At 40.8% G+C, this 18,105-nt stretch overlaps 2 protein-coding genes across 3 annotated transcripts in view; one reads left to right on the top strand and one right to left on the bottom strand.

Annotated features, from left to right (window-relative positions):
• WRNIP1 (WRN helicase interacting protein 1) overlaps positions 1–18,105 on the top strand; it is a 44,164-nt gene that overhangs the window by 2,013 nt on the left and 24,046 nt on the right. For both annotated transcript variants that reach the window (XR_009758507.1, XM_061590679.1), the window contains exon 2: positions 17,728–17,919. Coding sequence is in view for 1 of the 2 variants with exons in the window: in XM_061590679.1 (XP_061446663.1) it covers positions 17,728–17,919 (192 nt within the window). In the remaining variant the exon portion in view is untranslated. The remainder of the gene's footprint in view (positions 1–17,727; positions 17,920–18,105) is intronic.
• The window catches only part of MYLK4 (myosin light chain kinase family member 4), a 132,368-nt gene that overhangs the window by 112,424 nt on the left and 1,839 nt on the right, over positions 1–18,105 (bottom strand). The window lies entirely within an intron of this gene.

Here is an 18,105-nt window from a genome sequence, read left to right as displayed (position 1 = left end):
ATTGCATGCAGTACAAGTGAAGACAATTGCTTCACTTAAAGTTTATTTTCGCTTAAAGTATACTCTCCGGTCCCACTGCGAACGTTAAAGCAGGGTATGCCTGTATAGTATTTTTGGACCCTATGTATCCTTTAGTGGAGACAATTTCAGATGAAATCTGCCTCCTCCCCCCCCCATTACAGGGAGTATTTTGAGTGCACAAAATATAGTGGCATATACCTGCTGATTTCCAGAATGTGTAAACCCTGAAGTTTTTCTAAAGTAGTACAGCAGTGCAGGCCTATGAATGTGTACTTAGAAGTGAGTGCCATTGAATTCACTGAGACTTAAACATACTTTACATGGGAATAAAATTACAGTTTAAGGGTTTCTTCTCTGGGCTGGCTTTTGGTGGACAGAGTTGAGATTATTTAGGATAGTGGTTCCCAAACATTTTTTCCCATGGGTCACTTGAAAATTGCTGAGGGTCTTGGCACTTAATGATTTTTCTGTCTGTTGTAGCCATTATGGTGTTTGTGCTAGATGCTGTATGATTTTAATTGTATTTTTATTGCTTCTTTTATTATCTTATATTTCATTCTATTACAATTTGAACTCTATAAAATTGTATAGAATTCAAATTGTAAGTTTTCTTTGCAGACATGCCACAGACCAGCTGAATGAAGCTTATGGACCACTGGTGGTCGACAAATCACAGTTTGGGAACCCATAGTGTAGGATAAACTTAGTGGAAAATAACATGTTACGTTTTCATGGCGCTTTTTTCCTATTGGTTTTCTTAGAATGTGTGCAAACAATTATAATATCTTCCAGTGGCATAAGACTAAATTTAAGAAATCTAAATCAAGGGTGTTAGTCTTGTGGAGTGAAGGAAGCATTGAATAATTTGTTACGTGATCCTTGGAGACTGCAGAAGAGTTAACTATGTCTACTATTCAGAACATTTGCAGATTAGAATTACTCTGTACAGTGATACTGAACAATTGAAAATTAATGTCTCAGTGTACAGAGATAAATCCTTTCTCTCTAATAGCAAACTTGGGTAGTCATGTGCCTATCAATTTGTAAGCGAAGTGGGGCCTGCCAAAATAAAGATGATAGTTTGTACATACTTGGAGGACTCCTTGGTGATATATATATATATATATATATATATATAATGTTTGCAATTTTAAAAGAAAATTTTAAAACATACCCAGCCCATAGCCTTATGAATTTCCAAGACCTAAGGCATTGTGTAGGGATGTGCTAGAATTTTGCCCAATTTGGATTTGGTACCAAATTTTCCATTAATTCATTTGTTTGCTATAGGTGCAGATTGGATTTTTGTGTAGTGATTTTCCACAGCTATTTTCAGAAATGGATTTTTTTAAAAAAAAATAATCTGAATCTAAAACATTGATATTAATATCAATATTTTAGCAATATTTTCTTCAATTTATCAATATTTCCTTCTAATTTTTCAACATTTCCCTTTAAAATATCAATATTTCCTTTAAAAATATCTATATTAATATCAACATTTCTTTCTGAGGGAAAAGTAGCGGCTTGCAGACAAAGAACTAACTCAAATCAATTCCAGCCTGTTAGGTTGATGGAATCTGGCACTGGCCAACTGATCCCATCCCTAGCATAGTGATAACAAAAAATTAGAGTAACTCACTTTTTCAAGAAGGAACTTTAGGATTTGTATTGAACACCATTTTTGTGGCCTTCCCAAGGGCAGAACTACCCATAGTAGTGGCCCAATTGTGACCCTATCTGGATAGAGATAACCTGGCTACAAAAATCTGTTCTCTGGTCACCTCAAGGTTGGATTATCGCAATGTGCTTTATATGGGGCTGCCTTTGAATACAGTATGGAAGCTTCAATTAGTGCAGAATGCAGCTGTCCGATTGTTGACAGGTTCAAGGTGAACAGATCGCATAACGCCAATCCTGTTCTAGTTACGCTGGCTTCTGAGCCCAGTTCAAAATGCTGGTTTTGACTTACAAAGCTCTTTACAGCTCAGGACCCCAGGATGTTCTGGAATGCCCCAACCGATATGAACTTACCCAGACTATTAGATCTTCTTCTGAGGCCCTTCTCCAGGTCCCCCCTCTGAGGGAGGTTTGGAGGGTAGTGACATTAGACTCATGCATCTGAGTTACTTTTTACCAGCCTATACTCCTTACACCCATTCTTTTGAAAAATATTTTGACTCCATTATTTTAATTGTTTTGTTGTGTTGACAAGAAAAATTGAACTGATCCTTCATTAAAACTGTTCTGAGCATAAGCAAAGCTTTCATAAACTAGTCACAAATGATAATATAACAATAAAAAAACCAAAAGTGATAAAAAGTATACCCAGAAACAACTTCCTGTAGCTTTGATGCTGTAGCACACAACTAAGCAGACAGGAAGTGTGTCTTCTAGGATACCCACAGTTGCTCCAGGAACAGACTGAAAAACCTGGGCTGATTGGGTCAGAAGTGGGCTGAAGTGACCAGCATATCTGTGGAGTGCTGATAAATTTAAGACTAGCATCATGAGTGTGCCTAAGGACAAGCAACATGAGCCATCAATTTGTTCTGCCTGACTACAAATTAAAATTTGAAAAGTTTTCATGGCTGTCTCGACTGGTCCAGCTGTTTTAAACACAAGCTTGCAATCTGAGTAAGCTGTTGTATGATTTATGACCCTCTAATGTGCAAGATTTAGATTTTTGCATGTCTGCCATGGAGCACCCAATTTTAGTCAAGGGATACAGCAAGGGAACATCCACTGCTGTAACCCAAGCACAGAATAACTTTGGTATTGCAAAGGAACTTGAGGGCTGCCAAACTGGGGGTTTGGTATAACCTTATTTATGTAAGTATTTTCACACACATTGAGAAGGGTTAGGTAAGTGAAAGTCTGATATGTTACTACTTAAGAAAATGACTATGCAAACCAGCTATTCTTGTTCTTAAATATGCAATCTTATACTACGTTAATGGAGGTAATAAATGTTGGGAAGGTGCTAACATCAAAGCAACATGCTGCCTTTGCAGTTTGTATTAAGTTTCATGGAGCTTATTTTTATCTTTTAAAACTTTTCTTGTGCTTTATTTCAAATCTCATCATGACAAGGCAAAAGTATTTGTAGTTCAGGCCTGGGATATATATGTGCAATATTTTAGTTTTGAACTTAGCATATTGGATTTTTAACTTTTTTGACAACTTGATTGAATTCTGAGTCCTTTCTTCTGATGAGTCCTGCCCATCAGCATCTTCTGCCCTTTTCCCAGGTGGCTACCATAGACGAATGGGTGCAGGCCCTATTGGCATTTCTGGCATTAAATTGAATGGGTTTCCACTCTTAATTGCTAGTGCCAAGCACAGAGCTTGGAAAAGTTACTTTTTTGAACTACAACTCCCATCAGGCCAATCCAGTGGCCATGCTGGCTGGGGCTCATTGGAGTTGTAGTTCAAAAAGGTAACTTTCCCAAGCTCTGGCCAAGCATATAGGGCTTTCACCATGGAGATGCAGGAGTACGTGATGCTCCTGTCTGCACCCACCGTGACCTGCATTGGCTTCTACAATGTAGTCCTGGGAGTTCAGATTATGTGTTGCTGTGTATCTGGCCTCATTTTTTTTCTTGTCTATGTGAACACAAAAAAGATTATTGCTTCTTTAAAGAAGCAAGGTTAACCTATAGATACTGAGTACAGTCATGGATGATTTGCATGGATTATGGGGAAAGTCAAATTAGGGGTGAATTTTAGAACACCAACAGGTTGTAATTGACTATGATCCACCTTTTGTTGAGAGGATGGGTGGAAAATGCTGCTTATTTCTCCTGTGGAAGTACAATAGTTATACTTAAGATGGGTGAGTTACAATATAAGAAAGAAAAAACTGAAAATAACACCAATCAAATAATTCCCTGTGTAGAATTTCTGGGAATATTATTATTCCAAGATTATGACTGAATAACATCCAAAAAAATACCTCCGTTGAAGATGCATGGACACATGATTTCCTGTAGGGTCCACACATTACTTCTGGGATAGCTCAGAGTTCAACTTCAGAAACATTTTTTGTGGCAATACGTATTCAGTGACCACAAAAATCATTGATTTAATTTAAACGTATGACTTCTAGAGGAGTTGTTTCAACAAGTCAAAAGCATTTTATAATTGATGAGGAAATGCTACACAGTTCCTACTCTTTGAGGAACAGGGGTTTAAATTTTGTCTTTTAATCATCATCTGTACATTCAGGTGACAACTGCTGATTGCCAGAGAGTTGTGACTTACCTTTGCATAAAAAGCTATTAGCCTTAGCATCTGGAGTGTTAAGTGGAAGCCCCTCTGTCAACCCCCCTCTCCACTACAGAGAAGTATGATCTGGAGTCCTATTTGCCAGTCACAAAAGATAAAAAGGGAGGTGGGTAAGCAGAGTCTGTGTCAAAGGGGCTTGGCAACAGGCCATTTCTGAAGAATGGGGCTTTAACCCACCACTCACCAATCTGTTGTCGTAAGTGGCTGTCCATCCAAACTATTTGCTTAAGGGCCTTAGCATGTGGCAAGATTTTTTTTTAATTGTTTTTGTAATAAGACATTTTTGTGAAAGTATTAGAATTGAATGGGTTGGTCTCTTTGTTAACAATGCTAGAACTGATGTTGTGGGAAATTATGAAACTCTCCTTCCTGTACTAGCACCTTGCTTATTGAGGCAGGTCAGCTTGAGTAAGGATAATAGAATCTGACTGACTTGACAGGGGCAGTTACTGTTTATGGATTACTCTGCTGAAGCTCTCTCGGTTGATTGCTGTAGGGGAGCAAGAGCTATGAGCCAGGAAGTGTCCAGGTGAACCCTGTGCTGAATCAGGAAGTTGCATTTGCATCCTTCAGGGCTAATTCACACATTTTTCAAAATTGGAAATACAGTGTGGGGTGGTGCAATGGTGGGCCCATCACTGTATGTAGACTGTAATATGTGGTAGGGCCAGATACACGTATTCCCTGAATTTCTGTAGTTATCCCCCCTTTTTCTTTTTTGAGGCACGTGCCCTCATCACATATTACTTTGTATACTCGGCTTCTACACAAGGTTCAGCTGAGAGTCCGAACTCTGCATTATAACCCCCACTCCCAGCTACATTTGTTTTGGAACATTACTGTTCTAAAGGTGAGTGTGAGTGTGGTGTAATGGACAGAGTAGGTAGAAAGGGGGAGACCCAGGTTCAAATCCCACTCAGCTGTGAAGCCCACTAGGTGACTTTGGCAAAGTCACAATCTCACAGTCTGGCCTACCGCTCAGGATTACTGTGAGCATAAAATGGAGAAAGACCCACATATGCGGCCTTGAGTTCCTTGGAGAAAAGGTGGGATATTAATATAGTCAATATGTGGTGCTCCTTGAAAAGTTAGGAAATGTAGTATATATTGTCACAACAGCTGTTCTCCTAATTTCCCTCATTGTGACCTTTTTTGGAATAGGAAGCTGCTGATGGTGGGAGAGACAGTGCGAGTTTCATGCATAATGCCCAATGCTTCTAGTTTAGCTTAAGGGGTTTGGATTTGTGAATCCTCATCCCACAGAATTACTTTCATAGCTGGTCTCTTGGGAATGTTGCCAGTGGAGGCTGTCAAATAAATGCAGGATGGTTTTCTTAGCTGTTCAGCTCCCTGCTTTCTTCCCAGCTGGCTACAGACTTCTGTAATAAATAGAGTCTCCCAGCCTAACCCCTGAGCAGCTCACCAGCAGAACTATCAGCACAAAGCAGCTGTTGGCTACTAGAGATGTGAAGGTTGGAGGGGGGGAGCAGCATGGGAAGACAGTTTTTACCCCCCTGAATTTTTCTGTTTTTTTCACAACTCTCTTGGCCACAGCACCACTGCAGGTTCATGAAGTGGGGTGGGTCGGTATTGATCCCATGGTTACCAAATGGTAGGTCGTTGCTTGTCTTATGGGTGGGTGATCAAGTCACCAGCATTAAACGTTAAGGATTAGTTGATACACACATTCCAATAGGAACAGCCAATTTTTATGCTTACCTTGGTAAGTGTTTGGGCTCTGCTATCAAGTGCTCAGTGCAGTCATATGTTTTTATTAGGATGAATTAGTATTGAATATATAATGTGAAAACTAAGGACGTTATTTCTGATCTATTCTTTCCAAGGTACCCTTGAATTCCAATTAGTGAAAGAGAGAGAGGGAGAGATGGCTTACTACTGTGTTTTATATTTTCAAAGCGAACAGATTCTCCATCATTAATCTTTGTCTCAGGAGACTGTATTATCAAACATTACATAATAGGATTAGGGTATAGTTAGATTTAGTCAAGGCCATGTGCAAGCTTTAAATTACACAATCTCCTATTTATGATTACTCAGATGTAAGCTTGTTTTTACATTCTGCTAACTTGGATTCTTTTGACTTTATCTCTTGAAAGGGAAGAGTAAGAAATTAATGGATTCCGCAGATTAATTTATACATGGATGACTGTGTATGGGTTTTACTGGGGAGGGGGGGGTGAGAAAAAAGTCCAGTGATTTATTTCTAAGAGGGATTGTGGCAGAATTGAGAATGATAGTTGTCATATATCAAACTGTTACAAAACCCTTTCCATTTGCAATCTATTTATGTATCCGGGTTTTTTTCTTAAAAGAATCCAGTATTCTTATATCAACACCTGTTGCTTGTAATTTAGGCTGCAATCGTATACACAGATATCTTAAGAGCATGCCCTACTGAATGCACTGAATATGCATATGAGCAAGCATACCATAGGATTGGGCTGCAAGTTACAGTGTGGGTATAATCAATGGGGAAAAATTATGTCCCACAACAAGTAAAACACCAATGATATTCCTTGTGCATTGAATTTCTTCAAACTTCCATTCTGAAAACATTATATACTTTACTGAATTAGCAACAACTTGGAAACCACTGATACTTTCTCTTAGGTGAAATTAGCTAACTACAACACTTAATTCTTCTTCTTGGCGATAAGACAGTACTAAAGAAGTTATGTTGTGTGACGTGGCGCACAACTAAATACTGTAAACTCTTGCACAGCTAAATAACTATGGCTTCTGTATTCTGGATATTGAACATATAGCTTTGTAGTGCTCAGGTACAACTGTATATCTGTTTGTAAGTTGGGACCAGCCTTGGATAAATTAATAGCCCTTTTGAAACAAATATTCAATATCTTGTCCCCCATGCTGTTTAACATCTATATGAAGCCCTTGGGAGTGGCCATCAGGAGATTTGGGGTGAGGTGTCAGCAGTATGCTGATGATAACCAGCTCTATTTCTCCATAACATCTGAATCGGGAGAGGCCATGCAAGCCCTGGACCGCTGCCTGGACTCAGTGGTTGGCTGGATGAGGGCCAATAAACTGAGTCTGAATCCTAGCAAGACAGAGACACTGTGGCTTGGTGATTCCCGAGTTCAGATAATTGGTAAGTTGCCTGCTTTGGATGGGGTCATACTCCCTCTGAAAGAGCAGGTCTGTAGTCTGGGGGTGTTCCTGGATCCATCTTTGTCGCTAGAGGCTCAGGTGACCTCATTGGCTAGGAGTGCCTTTTACTAGCTTCAGCTGGTCATCCCGCTGGCGCCATATTAGTGGAACGCTGAAAAGCGGAGCACCGAGAAGCAGGGCCCTACTGTATTATTTTTTTGGAGCCTATTGAAGACCTTCCTCTTTCAACAAGCCTTGTAAGTTGAGACCTTATCCCAGTCTGCATCTCTGTTGGAATTGCTTTTTAATTTGTTTTTAACCTTTTTTTAAAAAAAGATATCTTCAAAGCTTTTTTTAAAAAAATGTTTTTAAAGATGTTTTGTTTTAATGAATTTTAAAGTCTGTTTTTATGATGTTTTAAACTGATTTTAGTGATTTTGTTTGCCTCCCTGGGCTTCTGCTAGAGGAAGGGCAGGATATAGATCAAATAAATAAGGTTATCAAAGCACAGACTATGTCGATTTTCAAAAATATTACTGTATTGAACAATGTTCCGCAATATTGAGATAAACTTAGCAAAAGAGAAAAATGGAGGTGAATGTAAGCTGCAGACTTCAAAGCCTCTGTGGCTGCTGGCCATCATAACTTTGGCTTCAGTTAATTGCCGTAAGCTGTCCCTAGCTGTTGTTGCAGATGTGGAGGTGTTACAAAATGGTGAGAACATTGAATTGCTCAGACATTTAACAAAAACTGTCATCATACAAGAGCTAGAAACTATGTGCTTTAAATTGTATATTTGTTGTAATGTTTTTGGTTGCTGTAAACCACCCAGAGAGCTTCGGCTATGGGGCGGTATACAAGTGCAATAAATAAATAGATAGATAAATAAATAAACTGTTGGAATAGGCAAATGTTGCATGTTCACTTGGGGGGGATATTTGGGAAATATCCCATGTACCTGTTCACCATGATGTAACTTCATTATGGGCGGGGTTAGTTATCTGGTTTCCTCCTTCCTTTGTCCTGGAGGATTTTTTGAATATTCTCCATTGCTGATCAATCCACCATTGAGAGAAGCATCATGGCAAATGATGCTAGAGCATCAATACCAAACACTAAAATGGACAATACCTTCTATTTTCTTTCATCTAAGCTACAGCCTGTGTTTCTAACATATGAGGTTGTGAGTAAATGTTTTTATCTTTTACCTAAGAAGATTGTGTCTGTTGTTGTTTATATAGAGAAAGGTGGGGCTGGTTACATTCTCACTCTGCTGCTTGTGTTTTTATATCTCTGCTAAGAAATAGGACCAACCAAATTAGTTCCTATTTCTCTCTGGTATTTTTATAATACCGAACATAAACAGGCAGGCAGCACTATTAGGTTTCATCAAGTCTGAAATGATCTGGAGTATGTGGATGTTGTATGTGCATATGATATAGTGTGAATGGTGCGTGTATATGAGTATTACACATGCATAATGTGAATGGGGTCATTGTCTATCTGTATGAAAGGGGAATTGGTACCCAAAAACACATCTCCAAAGGTTTACAAATTTCCACTTATTTCAGATCAGATTCTAATTTGTAAGTAAGGATTAAACCATAATTTACAAGTTCAGATGTCATGGGAAACTATGGTTTGACAAGCTAGGAAAGAAAGGCTAGGAAGGAGCATGTGGGCATATATAGTTCGTTCTCAGATTGATAAACATTCAAACCAGGCCAAAATCTTTCTGAACACTTTCTTCATCAAATTTTTCAGAGACTCTGGAGATGAGTGTCTGGTTTTTCACTGTATCACCCATTGTCTACACAGACATTATCTGTATATAGAGTACTGGTACTGTTAAATTAATTACTTTGGATTTAATTAACATTAATGAGCAGATGTTAGTTCTCTATGTTTTTCTAAAAAATGCCATTAATTTCCCTGTGTGGAATCCAGTGTTGGAATCCAGTGTTTTTGAATTCACTATCAGCAGTGATTCAAAGGAAGCTTTACTATGTTTTGTTGTGATATCTGGATCTGAATTGATAAATCATGGTCAGACTCAAACTATGATTTGAAGAGAGGTTTGTACTAATTGTAATTATCTCTGCACACCAAACTATAATTAAAGCCATTGCTCTGCACCTAGAAGCAGTTGCACCGTAGAAGCAAGGGTGCTGGGCATATAGAAAATAACAACAGATAGGCACCTCTGAACCATGGATTGCTTTGCAATCCATCCATGCTCAAACCATGATTTAGTGTGATGCCTGAATTGACCCATAGCCAGTCCTATCTCTTCCACTAGATTGAAAGTTTATAGGAATGACTTTTAATAGTGGAAGTCCATCTTGCATCTATCCCAGTTTCATTGTTGCAAACCTCGAACTGTAAGTAGGCCTTTATTCCCTGGAAGTGGAAGAGGATAGCGTTGGAGAGGGAAACTGGTGGCCATCCAGAGGTTTTTGGACTCCCAACTCTCATCAGCCCCAGTGAGCAAAGCCAATGATCAGGAATGATGGGAATTAGTCCAGCAACATCTGTAGGACCATAGGCTCCCTGTCCCTGGTATATATAGGACTTGGCTTCTTTCCAGTCACAATCTTTCTATTTTGGATATGTCTTCCCCCAGGCTGTCTAAAAGAGTAAGGAGAGTGAAAAACAGAAGTGTGTGACAGAGTGAGGATGTGTGTGCTGCCAGTGATGGAACAAATGGAGTGTCCTGCTATCACTGTGAGTCCCCAGGACACAAAGCTCTGACTCAGAAGCTCTGTCAAGTAGAAGATCAGGTTCAGAGCACCTGCTGCAGTAGTCCTGATCTTCGGAGTATCTTTTTGAGCAGCATTTAGGCTTGTCACCGCCTGCCCTCACCAGCTGCTAAGGATCTTTTCCCTTTAGCCTTTTGACCGAGAACAGTTATTGGAGGAGAAAGTTATGAGGAAGAACCACTTTCCACTTGATTTTTTTTTTAAAGTGTGAAGCTTTCTTGCTCTTACTAGCACTCTGAAAATAATTACGTTCTCAGCAAAAGGGGAAAAAAGTGAATTCAGATTTGAAAAGTCTTATCCATATATCTTTTGGAACTATTAAACTGGTTGATTTATTTATATTGGTTAGATCAATCAGTTAAAACCTGATGAATCAGGCCACCCATTTTTCTAAGCAAAGTTACGTTTTTTAACATATATACTAACATATGTTAAAAGCACATATGTTAAAAACCACTCCCAGCAAATGGTCTGAAGGTACGTAAGGCCACCAACTTGCTGAAGTTAAGCAGATCTGGCTGCGGTCAGTGTCTGGAAAGATGATCTCCTATGAACCATATGTGTGCTGCTTTGAGTTCAATATTAGACATAAGGTGGGATATAAGTTATATCATATAACTGTGCGGAAAATAAACAAAATATAAAACTGGGATTGTTAGATGCTACCTTAGAGGCATTTTCCCTTCACTTTCATGTGGGAGGGGATTGCCTCTTGTAAGATGGTTCCTGCTGCAACATAAATCAAGGATAGAGACCCTCCAGGAGTTATTGGAGTCCAGCTCCATCAGCCCCAGCCACCGTGGCCAATGCTCAGAGTTGATGGGAGCTGTAGCCCAGCAACAGATGGAGGACCACAGGTTCCCCACCCTGATACACATGCAACTTCTAAAAACAAAGAAACAAAAACCCTCACCTCTCTCCTTTCAAACCTGTTAGTTTAATCATACACAGATACAGTAATCAGTTATTTAATAAATTAAAATTAAGTCTCAGCTGCACTGATAAATTGTGTGGCAACGTTTACTTGATTAGTGTACTGATTGAATTGATGAAAGCTTCCAGTCCTTTTTGTTGCTGTTGTTGTTCTTTGACATATTGGGGACTAGGTCTAAGAGAGAACGGCATTACAGTAGCTAAAATAACTCTGTGCATGGCTGAGCTAGGATGCGAGTCAATATTGATCAGATGAATCCATACTGATCAGGTCACATACATGATTTGTTTCTCCCTTTACTTTCCATGGATACTAAATAAGTGGTATCTGTTTGAGATAGGATGGAGAGGAAGAACTAAGCTGAGCCAAAGCTCTGGAATCAAGCAAGGCTGCTCCCCCCCTCACACACACAAACATTCCCAAAGACTCTGGCTACCTCCCTGAAAACGTCTAAAGCACTTGCTGTCCAGACAGCTGTTTCCCTACACCTGTTCTACTGCAAATCCTTCCTGCTCTGTTGAGGAATGTACCCTCATAGCCTTACTTGGGCTTATCTGGCTGTGGTGCCCTGAATAGATGAGGAAATGTCTGGCTGATAGGAGAAAGTGATTTTTTGAGTGCTTCTACACTTGTTTTTGTCTTCACTGTTGCCATCATTTTCTCACTTCCAGAAAATCCAGATAGTATTTGTCTTAAAGAGTTGTATTCCTATGCATTTTCCCTGTTTATCTTTTCATTTCTTGCCCAGGACTGGCTTAATGGGATTATCTAATACAGTATATCTATCTAGCTGTATAATATTTTTGTAAGCCTTCACGCATGTGGGCAGGACACAGCAGCAGGATGGCAGGCAAGTGAGGGAAAGGAGTGAGGGAAGCAAAGATGGTGGGCGAGCAGGAGGGGTGGTTGCAGGAGGCCGACCAGCAGTAACAGTGTGGGATGCTGGTAAGTGGTTGAGGTGTGGCAGTGGCGGCAGCCTAGGCTGGTGGGAGACCAGTAAGCTGCCTAAACGGGGTGGCAATGAGTGCCTCGGGAGCCATTTTGGGAGTTGCCTTGGAAAGGGGGCATTTGGGGAGTTGTGTGAGGGTGGAGGTGGCATTTTGGGAGTTGCTGGGGAGGCTGTTTTGAGATGTGTGTTTGGGGGTGCCTGGGAGTGTGTGTTGGGATCTTCTGGCTCTGTGTGTGTTGGGAGTTGGGTTGGGATTCCCTGTGTGTGTGTGTGTGTTTGGGAGTCCCCCTCCCTGTGGGTTGGGATTCCCGGGGGGGGGTGGGTTGGTGTGCCAAGCCAGCAGACGCAAAGCCCCCAGGAATTATATAGGGTTGTATTTAACGTAGTGCCAAGGTGAACATTCTGTCAGTGCAAGGATTGCTCCTTGCAGAATGGAACGTTCTCCCCTCTCCTTCCCCGTGTGCCCCTTAAATCTGTTCTGGGGGTTCACCAACCCTCTGCAGCAGATTTGGGGATGGTGTGTGGCGTGTACAGGGGGAGGAGATGACAAAAATCCTGTTGTGTAAGCAGAAGTTGTTCTGCTCATGCAATTATTTACTTGAACACTGCCCATAATGTTTCAGTTCAGTTGCAGTGTAAAGATTGCAGGTATGCCCCTATTGACCCACCAGGCTTGGAGGCACTGTTTCTGATGTAGTTGGTGTAGGCTCTGCCTCATCTTCTTGCTTTTCCTCCTGTCACTTTGTAAGTACTGATCGGCACATAGATGGAAGAAAATGCCATTTTGAATGCTTGCTCAGTTTCTGCTCCTTTCTCCCTCCCTCCCCCCAATTCAAAAAGCCCTGGTTCAGTGATAGAGCGCGCACTTTGCATGCAGAAAGTCCCTGATTCAATCCAGAGAGTACCCAGGTAGGGCTTGGAAAGACACCCCCATCTGAAACCCTGAAGAGCTGCTTCTAGTCAACACAGAGCAAAGTGGGCTCTATGGCACAGGGAGTCTCATGCAGTATAAGGGAACTTCCTCTATTCTAGTCATCCCTTCTTTAGTTGCTATGTATGGATTCTCTCTCTTTCCTTATTTTTCCCCTGATCGGGTGTACTGAGTCAGCTAAAGGGGAACAACCCATTTTTCTCTGTGGAGGCCTTCCTACCATCCCATGTCCTGCCAAATTTTCTTGAATGGATAATATTAAGATGCCAATGGACTCTGAGTATTAGAATATCAGTTCTTCTGAGCAGGGCGGTGGAGTCACCAGACCTTTGACTCCCACTCCTCTATTTTTCTACTGTCCAACTCCGACTCCTTCATAAATTGGAAATGTATATTAACTAGTAATAACAAATTTACTGTAGTAAAATGGTAGCACAAGACATTTCATCACCACCACGTGAATCCAGAGCTTGGAAAAGTTACTTTTTTGAACTACAACTCCCACGAGCCCAATCCCTGGGGCTGATGGGAGTTGTAGTTTAAAAAAGTAACTTTTCCAAGCTCTGGATTCACGTGGTGGTGATGAAATGTCTTGTGCTACCATTTTACTACAGTAAATTTGTTATTACTAGTTAATACATATTTCCCATTTATGAAGGAGTCGGAGTTGGTACATTTCTACCGACTCCGACTCCACCCAAAATTGCTTCCGACTCCACAGCCCTGCTTTTGAGTATTAGTTTGGCTTCTAGCAAAGAGGATGAAAATTAATCTGAAAATAATTCAGAATTTGCCATGGAAACAGCCTTGGTTGCCCTGTATGATGACCTCTGTCAGGAGAGAGACAGGGGGAGTGTGTTGATTCTCCTTGATCTCTCAGTGGCTTTTGCTACCATTGACCATGGTATCCTTCTGGGATGACTGGCTGAGTTAGGAGTGGGAGGGACTGCATGGCGGTGGTTCCGCTCCTACTTGGCGGGTCAGCTCCAGAAGGTGGTGCTTGGGGAACATTGCTTGGCCCTGTGGATTCTCCAGTATGGGGTTCCACAGGGGTCAGTTCTGTGCCTCATGCTGTTCAACATCTACAAGAAACCATTGGGTGCTGTCATCCAGAGTTTTGGAGTGTGTTGCCATCAGTACACTGATGACATGCAGCTCTATTTTTCCTTCTCATTCTCTTCAGGTGAGGCTGTCAATGTGCTGAACCGGTGCCTGGCTGTGACAATGGACTGGATGAGGGCTAATAAACTGCAGCTCAATCCAGACAAGACTGAGATGCCGTTAGTGAGTGGTTCATCTGACCGGATGGTGGATGTTCAACCTGTCCTGGGTGGGGTCGCACTCCCCCTGAAAGAGTAGGTTCTTAGCTTGGGGGTTCTCCTAGAATCATCTCTTGTCACTTGAGGCTCAGGTAGCCTCAGTGGCACAGAGTGTCTTCTACCAACTTCGGTTGGTGGCCCAACTACGCCCCTATCTGGACAGGGATAACCTGGCTTCAGTTGTCCATGCTCTGGTAACCTCCAAGTTAGATTACTGCAATGCACTCTACATGGGGCTGCCTTTGAAGATGGTTTGGAAACTGTAGCTTGTGCAACATGCAGTGGCCAGATTGGTAACAGGGACCAGATGGTTCGAACATATAAAACCGATTCTGGCCTGTTTGCATTGGCTGCCTGTATGTTTCCGAGCCCGATTCAAGGTGCTGGTTTTAACCTATAAAGCCTTACATGGCTTAGGACCACAATATGTGATGGACCGCCTCTCCCGACATGAACCCACCCATACACTATGCTCAACATCAAAGGTCCTCCTCTGGGTGCCTACTCCGAGGGCAGCTGGGAGTCTGGCAACAAGGAAGAGTGCCTTCGCAGTGGTGGCCCCCAAATTATGGAATATTCTTCCTGACGAAGTGCATCTGGCACCAACACTGTTATCTTTTCGGCGCCAGGTCAAGACTTTCCTCTTCTCCTAGGCATTTTTTAACAGCATTTGAATAGGATGTTTTTAACTTGCCTCTCGGTTTTTATGGGTTTCAATTTGGCATGGTTTTAAATTTGTATATTTGTTTTTAATTGTTGTAAACTGCCCAGAGAGCTTCAGCTATGAGGTGATATATGAATGTAATAAATAAATAAATAAATAAATTGCTTAGTCTGCACCTGCCTTCTAATGAAACCTACATCTCAGATTATGTATTAAGGTTATATTAAACAATAATGTACTTCTGCTAAAAAATTGTGATTAAATAAAATCTTCCTAACTAGTAATTTAAACTGTGTTTTAAATCATTAAAATTGAGTCCTTCAGAGAAGCAATTTAAATCAAATCAACCCTGCCAAAGAATGCATTAGGAAATCCTTGCTTCTAATCTTTCCGTGACATCACAGTGGTTTCATGATTATTTCATTGTTTCTTGTTATGTATGGCTTGTTTTTATGTACACCACTTAAAAATGTGAATGATTAAGTGGTTTTAAAATGTTTTAAATAAATCACTAGGTGGCCTTAGGCAAGCCATTCTATCTCAGCCTCGGTTTACCCCGTTCCTCAAACTTATTTTACAGCAGCCTTTGGGTCCCTAGATGTTGCTGGACAACAATTCCCACCATTTCCAACCATTATTCCCACCATTTTTGACCATTGGCCATGCTGGCTGGGGCTGATGGGAGTTGTAGTCCAACAACGTCAGGGGATCCAAAGGTTGGGGAAAGCTGTCTTAAAGGATTGTTGTAAGGATTGCAATTAGATAATGCATATGAAGCACTTTGAACACTTAAAACTCTTTTAGGAGGGGGCATTTGGAGGAGAACAGACCTGATTGTTGTTGCTGCTTTTAGTGACTGTCATTTAGTGAACTGTTGTGTGTTTTCATAGAATTATAGCGTAGTAAGAGTTGGCATGGGCCTATACGGACACTGAGTCCAACCCCCTGCTGAATGCAGGAATCCAGTTTAAAGCATACCCAACAAGGATGTAAGGGATTGTGGGGTTTTTAAAAAAATAGATCTTAAGTAATTTTGTTTTTATTGTAAACTGGCTTGTGCAAAGGGTGGTAAATAAATCATCTAGATAAATGAAATAAATAAAAGCACTATGCAAATGTTTTGCAAAACCACCTTCACTCTGCACAGAGCAAGAGGTAATACTACAGCATGGGGCTGATGTTAGCATAGTGATTTTAAAGCATTAACAACACCAAGTGTTTTGCTGTCAAAACACTTTGTTGGTTACATTTGTCCAACAGAGTACCCCATCTTAATTTTGCAAAAGATGTAACTGAAAATCCAAATTTGTTATCGTACCTAAAAATATTTTGGTATAAACACAATATAGGAAGCATGCATGAAGTACAATCCACCATATCAAACTCCACCCACCAGCCATGTATGCTAGCCCATCAGGGGTCACTAAGTCTCTCCCCCCTGTGTGTCTTGATTCAGATTGCAAAAAGAGGGGAAGTTGACAACTATCTGGCAGGCCATAATAAGTACACTTTTAAGATCAATCAATTTGACAACCAATAAAGTACACTTAATTATATTTCTTTTCTGTGCGCCAAAGCTTTTGTTAACAAGGAAACAGTCTAATGCACCACAAATAACCTTTGGATTAACAAGGTTATTGAAATAACCTGAACTGAATATATGAAGTTCAAAGCGCTTCATATACAGTACATTATTTCAACAGTTCTGAAGAGTTGTAAAGTTGGCCAGTATTATCATTGCCAATTTCTTGATCAGATTAAATATATTTTTTTCCTGTGCCGTTTTCCTATTGTGTGTGTTTTTAAATGCCGAGGTGGGGAACCTTTTTTCTTTCGAGGGCCACATTCTGTTTGTGAGGGAGGGTTGCATACCAGTTGGGACCCAGAGACAGACGTGCTCAGTGCCACCTGTTTTTTTCCTCTTTGTTTCTGCCACTCCATTCAGTGGGCTGCCAGGGCAGGGACAGATTGCCCTTGCCAGAGGTCAAGCATCAGCCACTGTCTGGTGTCTTTCTTGCCTCTTCTTTCATGCTGCAACCCCTTGCACTCCATGAAATGCTGTTCCTGAGGGTAAGGGATCCTTCAAAACTGCATTTAATGCAGTGTAGCGGGCTGCAGTTATGGAAGGTGGGAAATCTATAGAAATCCAAGATGGGTCCCTTGTGCAAATGGATGGCTTGTACAAGTATTCTATTGGATTCCACGCTGAAACCCTTAATAACACAAGTTACAAATGAGAGCACTTCCAAACTTGGTATATCAAGCTATTTCTTGTATGATGGAAGGCTGCATCCCAGTTCTGCAAGCCAATTAGAGCTTTGGACTCGCGTTTCCAAAATAGCAGCCTCTCAAGACACATGGCAAACTGCTTTTGAAACTGAGGGGACTTTCAAAAACAGCTGGTGATATAGTATGAAGGTCTGTTGTCCAAAGAGAAAAAACTCTAGAATCCCACCTGCTAAAATAGCTCTTTGGATCCAGCCGTGGGTTCGTAGATTCCCCTCCCCAGTCAGGATAATATTTCTTTTTAAACTATAATGCCAAATAGATTTTCCATTTAAATAAAACCACGGTTGGAACAAAAAGTAAAATAAGGCAGTCTGTATTCTACTGCACAAACATTCCTTCGCACCCTGAAACTGTTTTTCTTCTACTATATGATGTCTTTTAAAGTCACATATTTTATGTTCCCAAAAGAAAATCAACATGCTCATGCCTTTCTTTGTTTCAGACTACTTTGGCGCACATCATAGCAAACAGTAGCAAGAAAAATGGCACAAGGTTTGTGACACTGTCGGCCACAAGTGCCAAAACCGTTGATGTCCGAGATGTCATTTCCCAAGCGCAAAATGAAAAGAGACTCTGCAAGAGAAAAACTATCCTCTTTATTGATGAGATACACCGTTTCAATAAGTCTCAGCAGGTAGTTATTGCTCCACCTCAGTTGGAATTAGTCAGAAGACATCTCTTTGGACGTGAATGGCTTCTGTGTTATCTGTTTGAGCAATGTTGCTTTGAAGCTGAATTGATATGGTTTTATCAATATCTGTTTGCCTTGACCAGTATGGAGTAATGATTAGGGTGTTGGACTATGACTTTGGAGACTAGG

Source organism: Rhineura floridana, chromosome 1, assembly GCF_030035675.1.
Source record: "Rhineura floridana isolate rRhiFlo1 chromosome 1, rRhiFlo1.hap2, whole genome shotgun sequence".
Classification (NCBI taxonomy): domain Eukaryota; kingdom Metazoa; phylum Chordata; class Lepidosauria; order Squamata; family Rhineuridae; genus Rhineura; species Rhineura floridana.
This window is presented reverse-complemented; position numbering and strand designations above follow the sequence as displayed.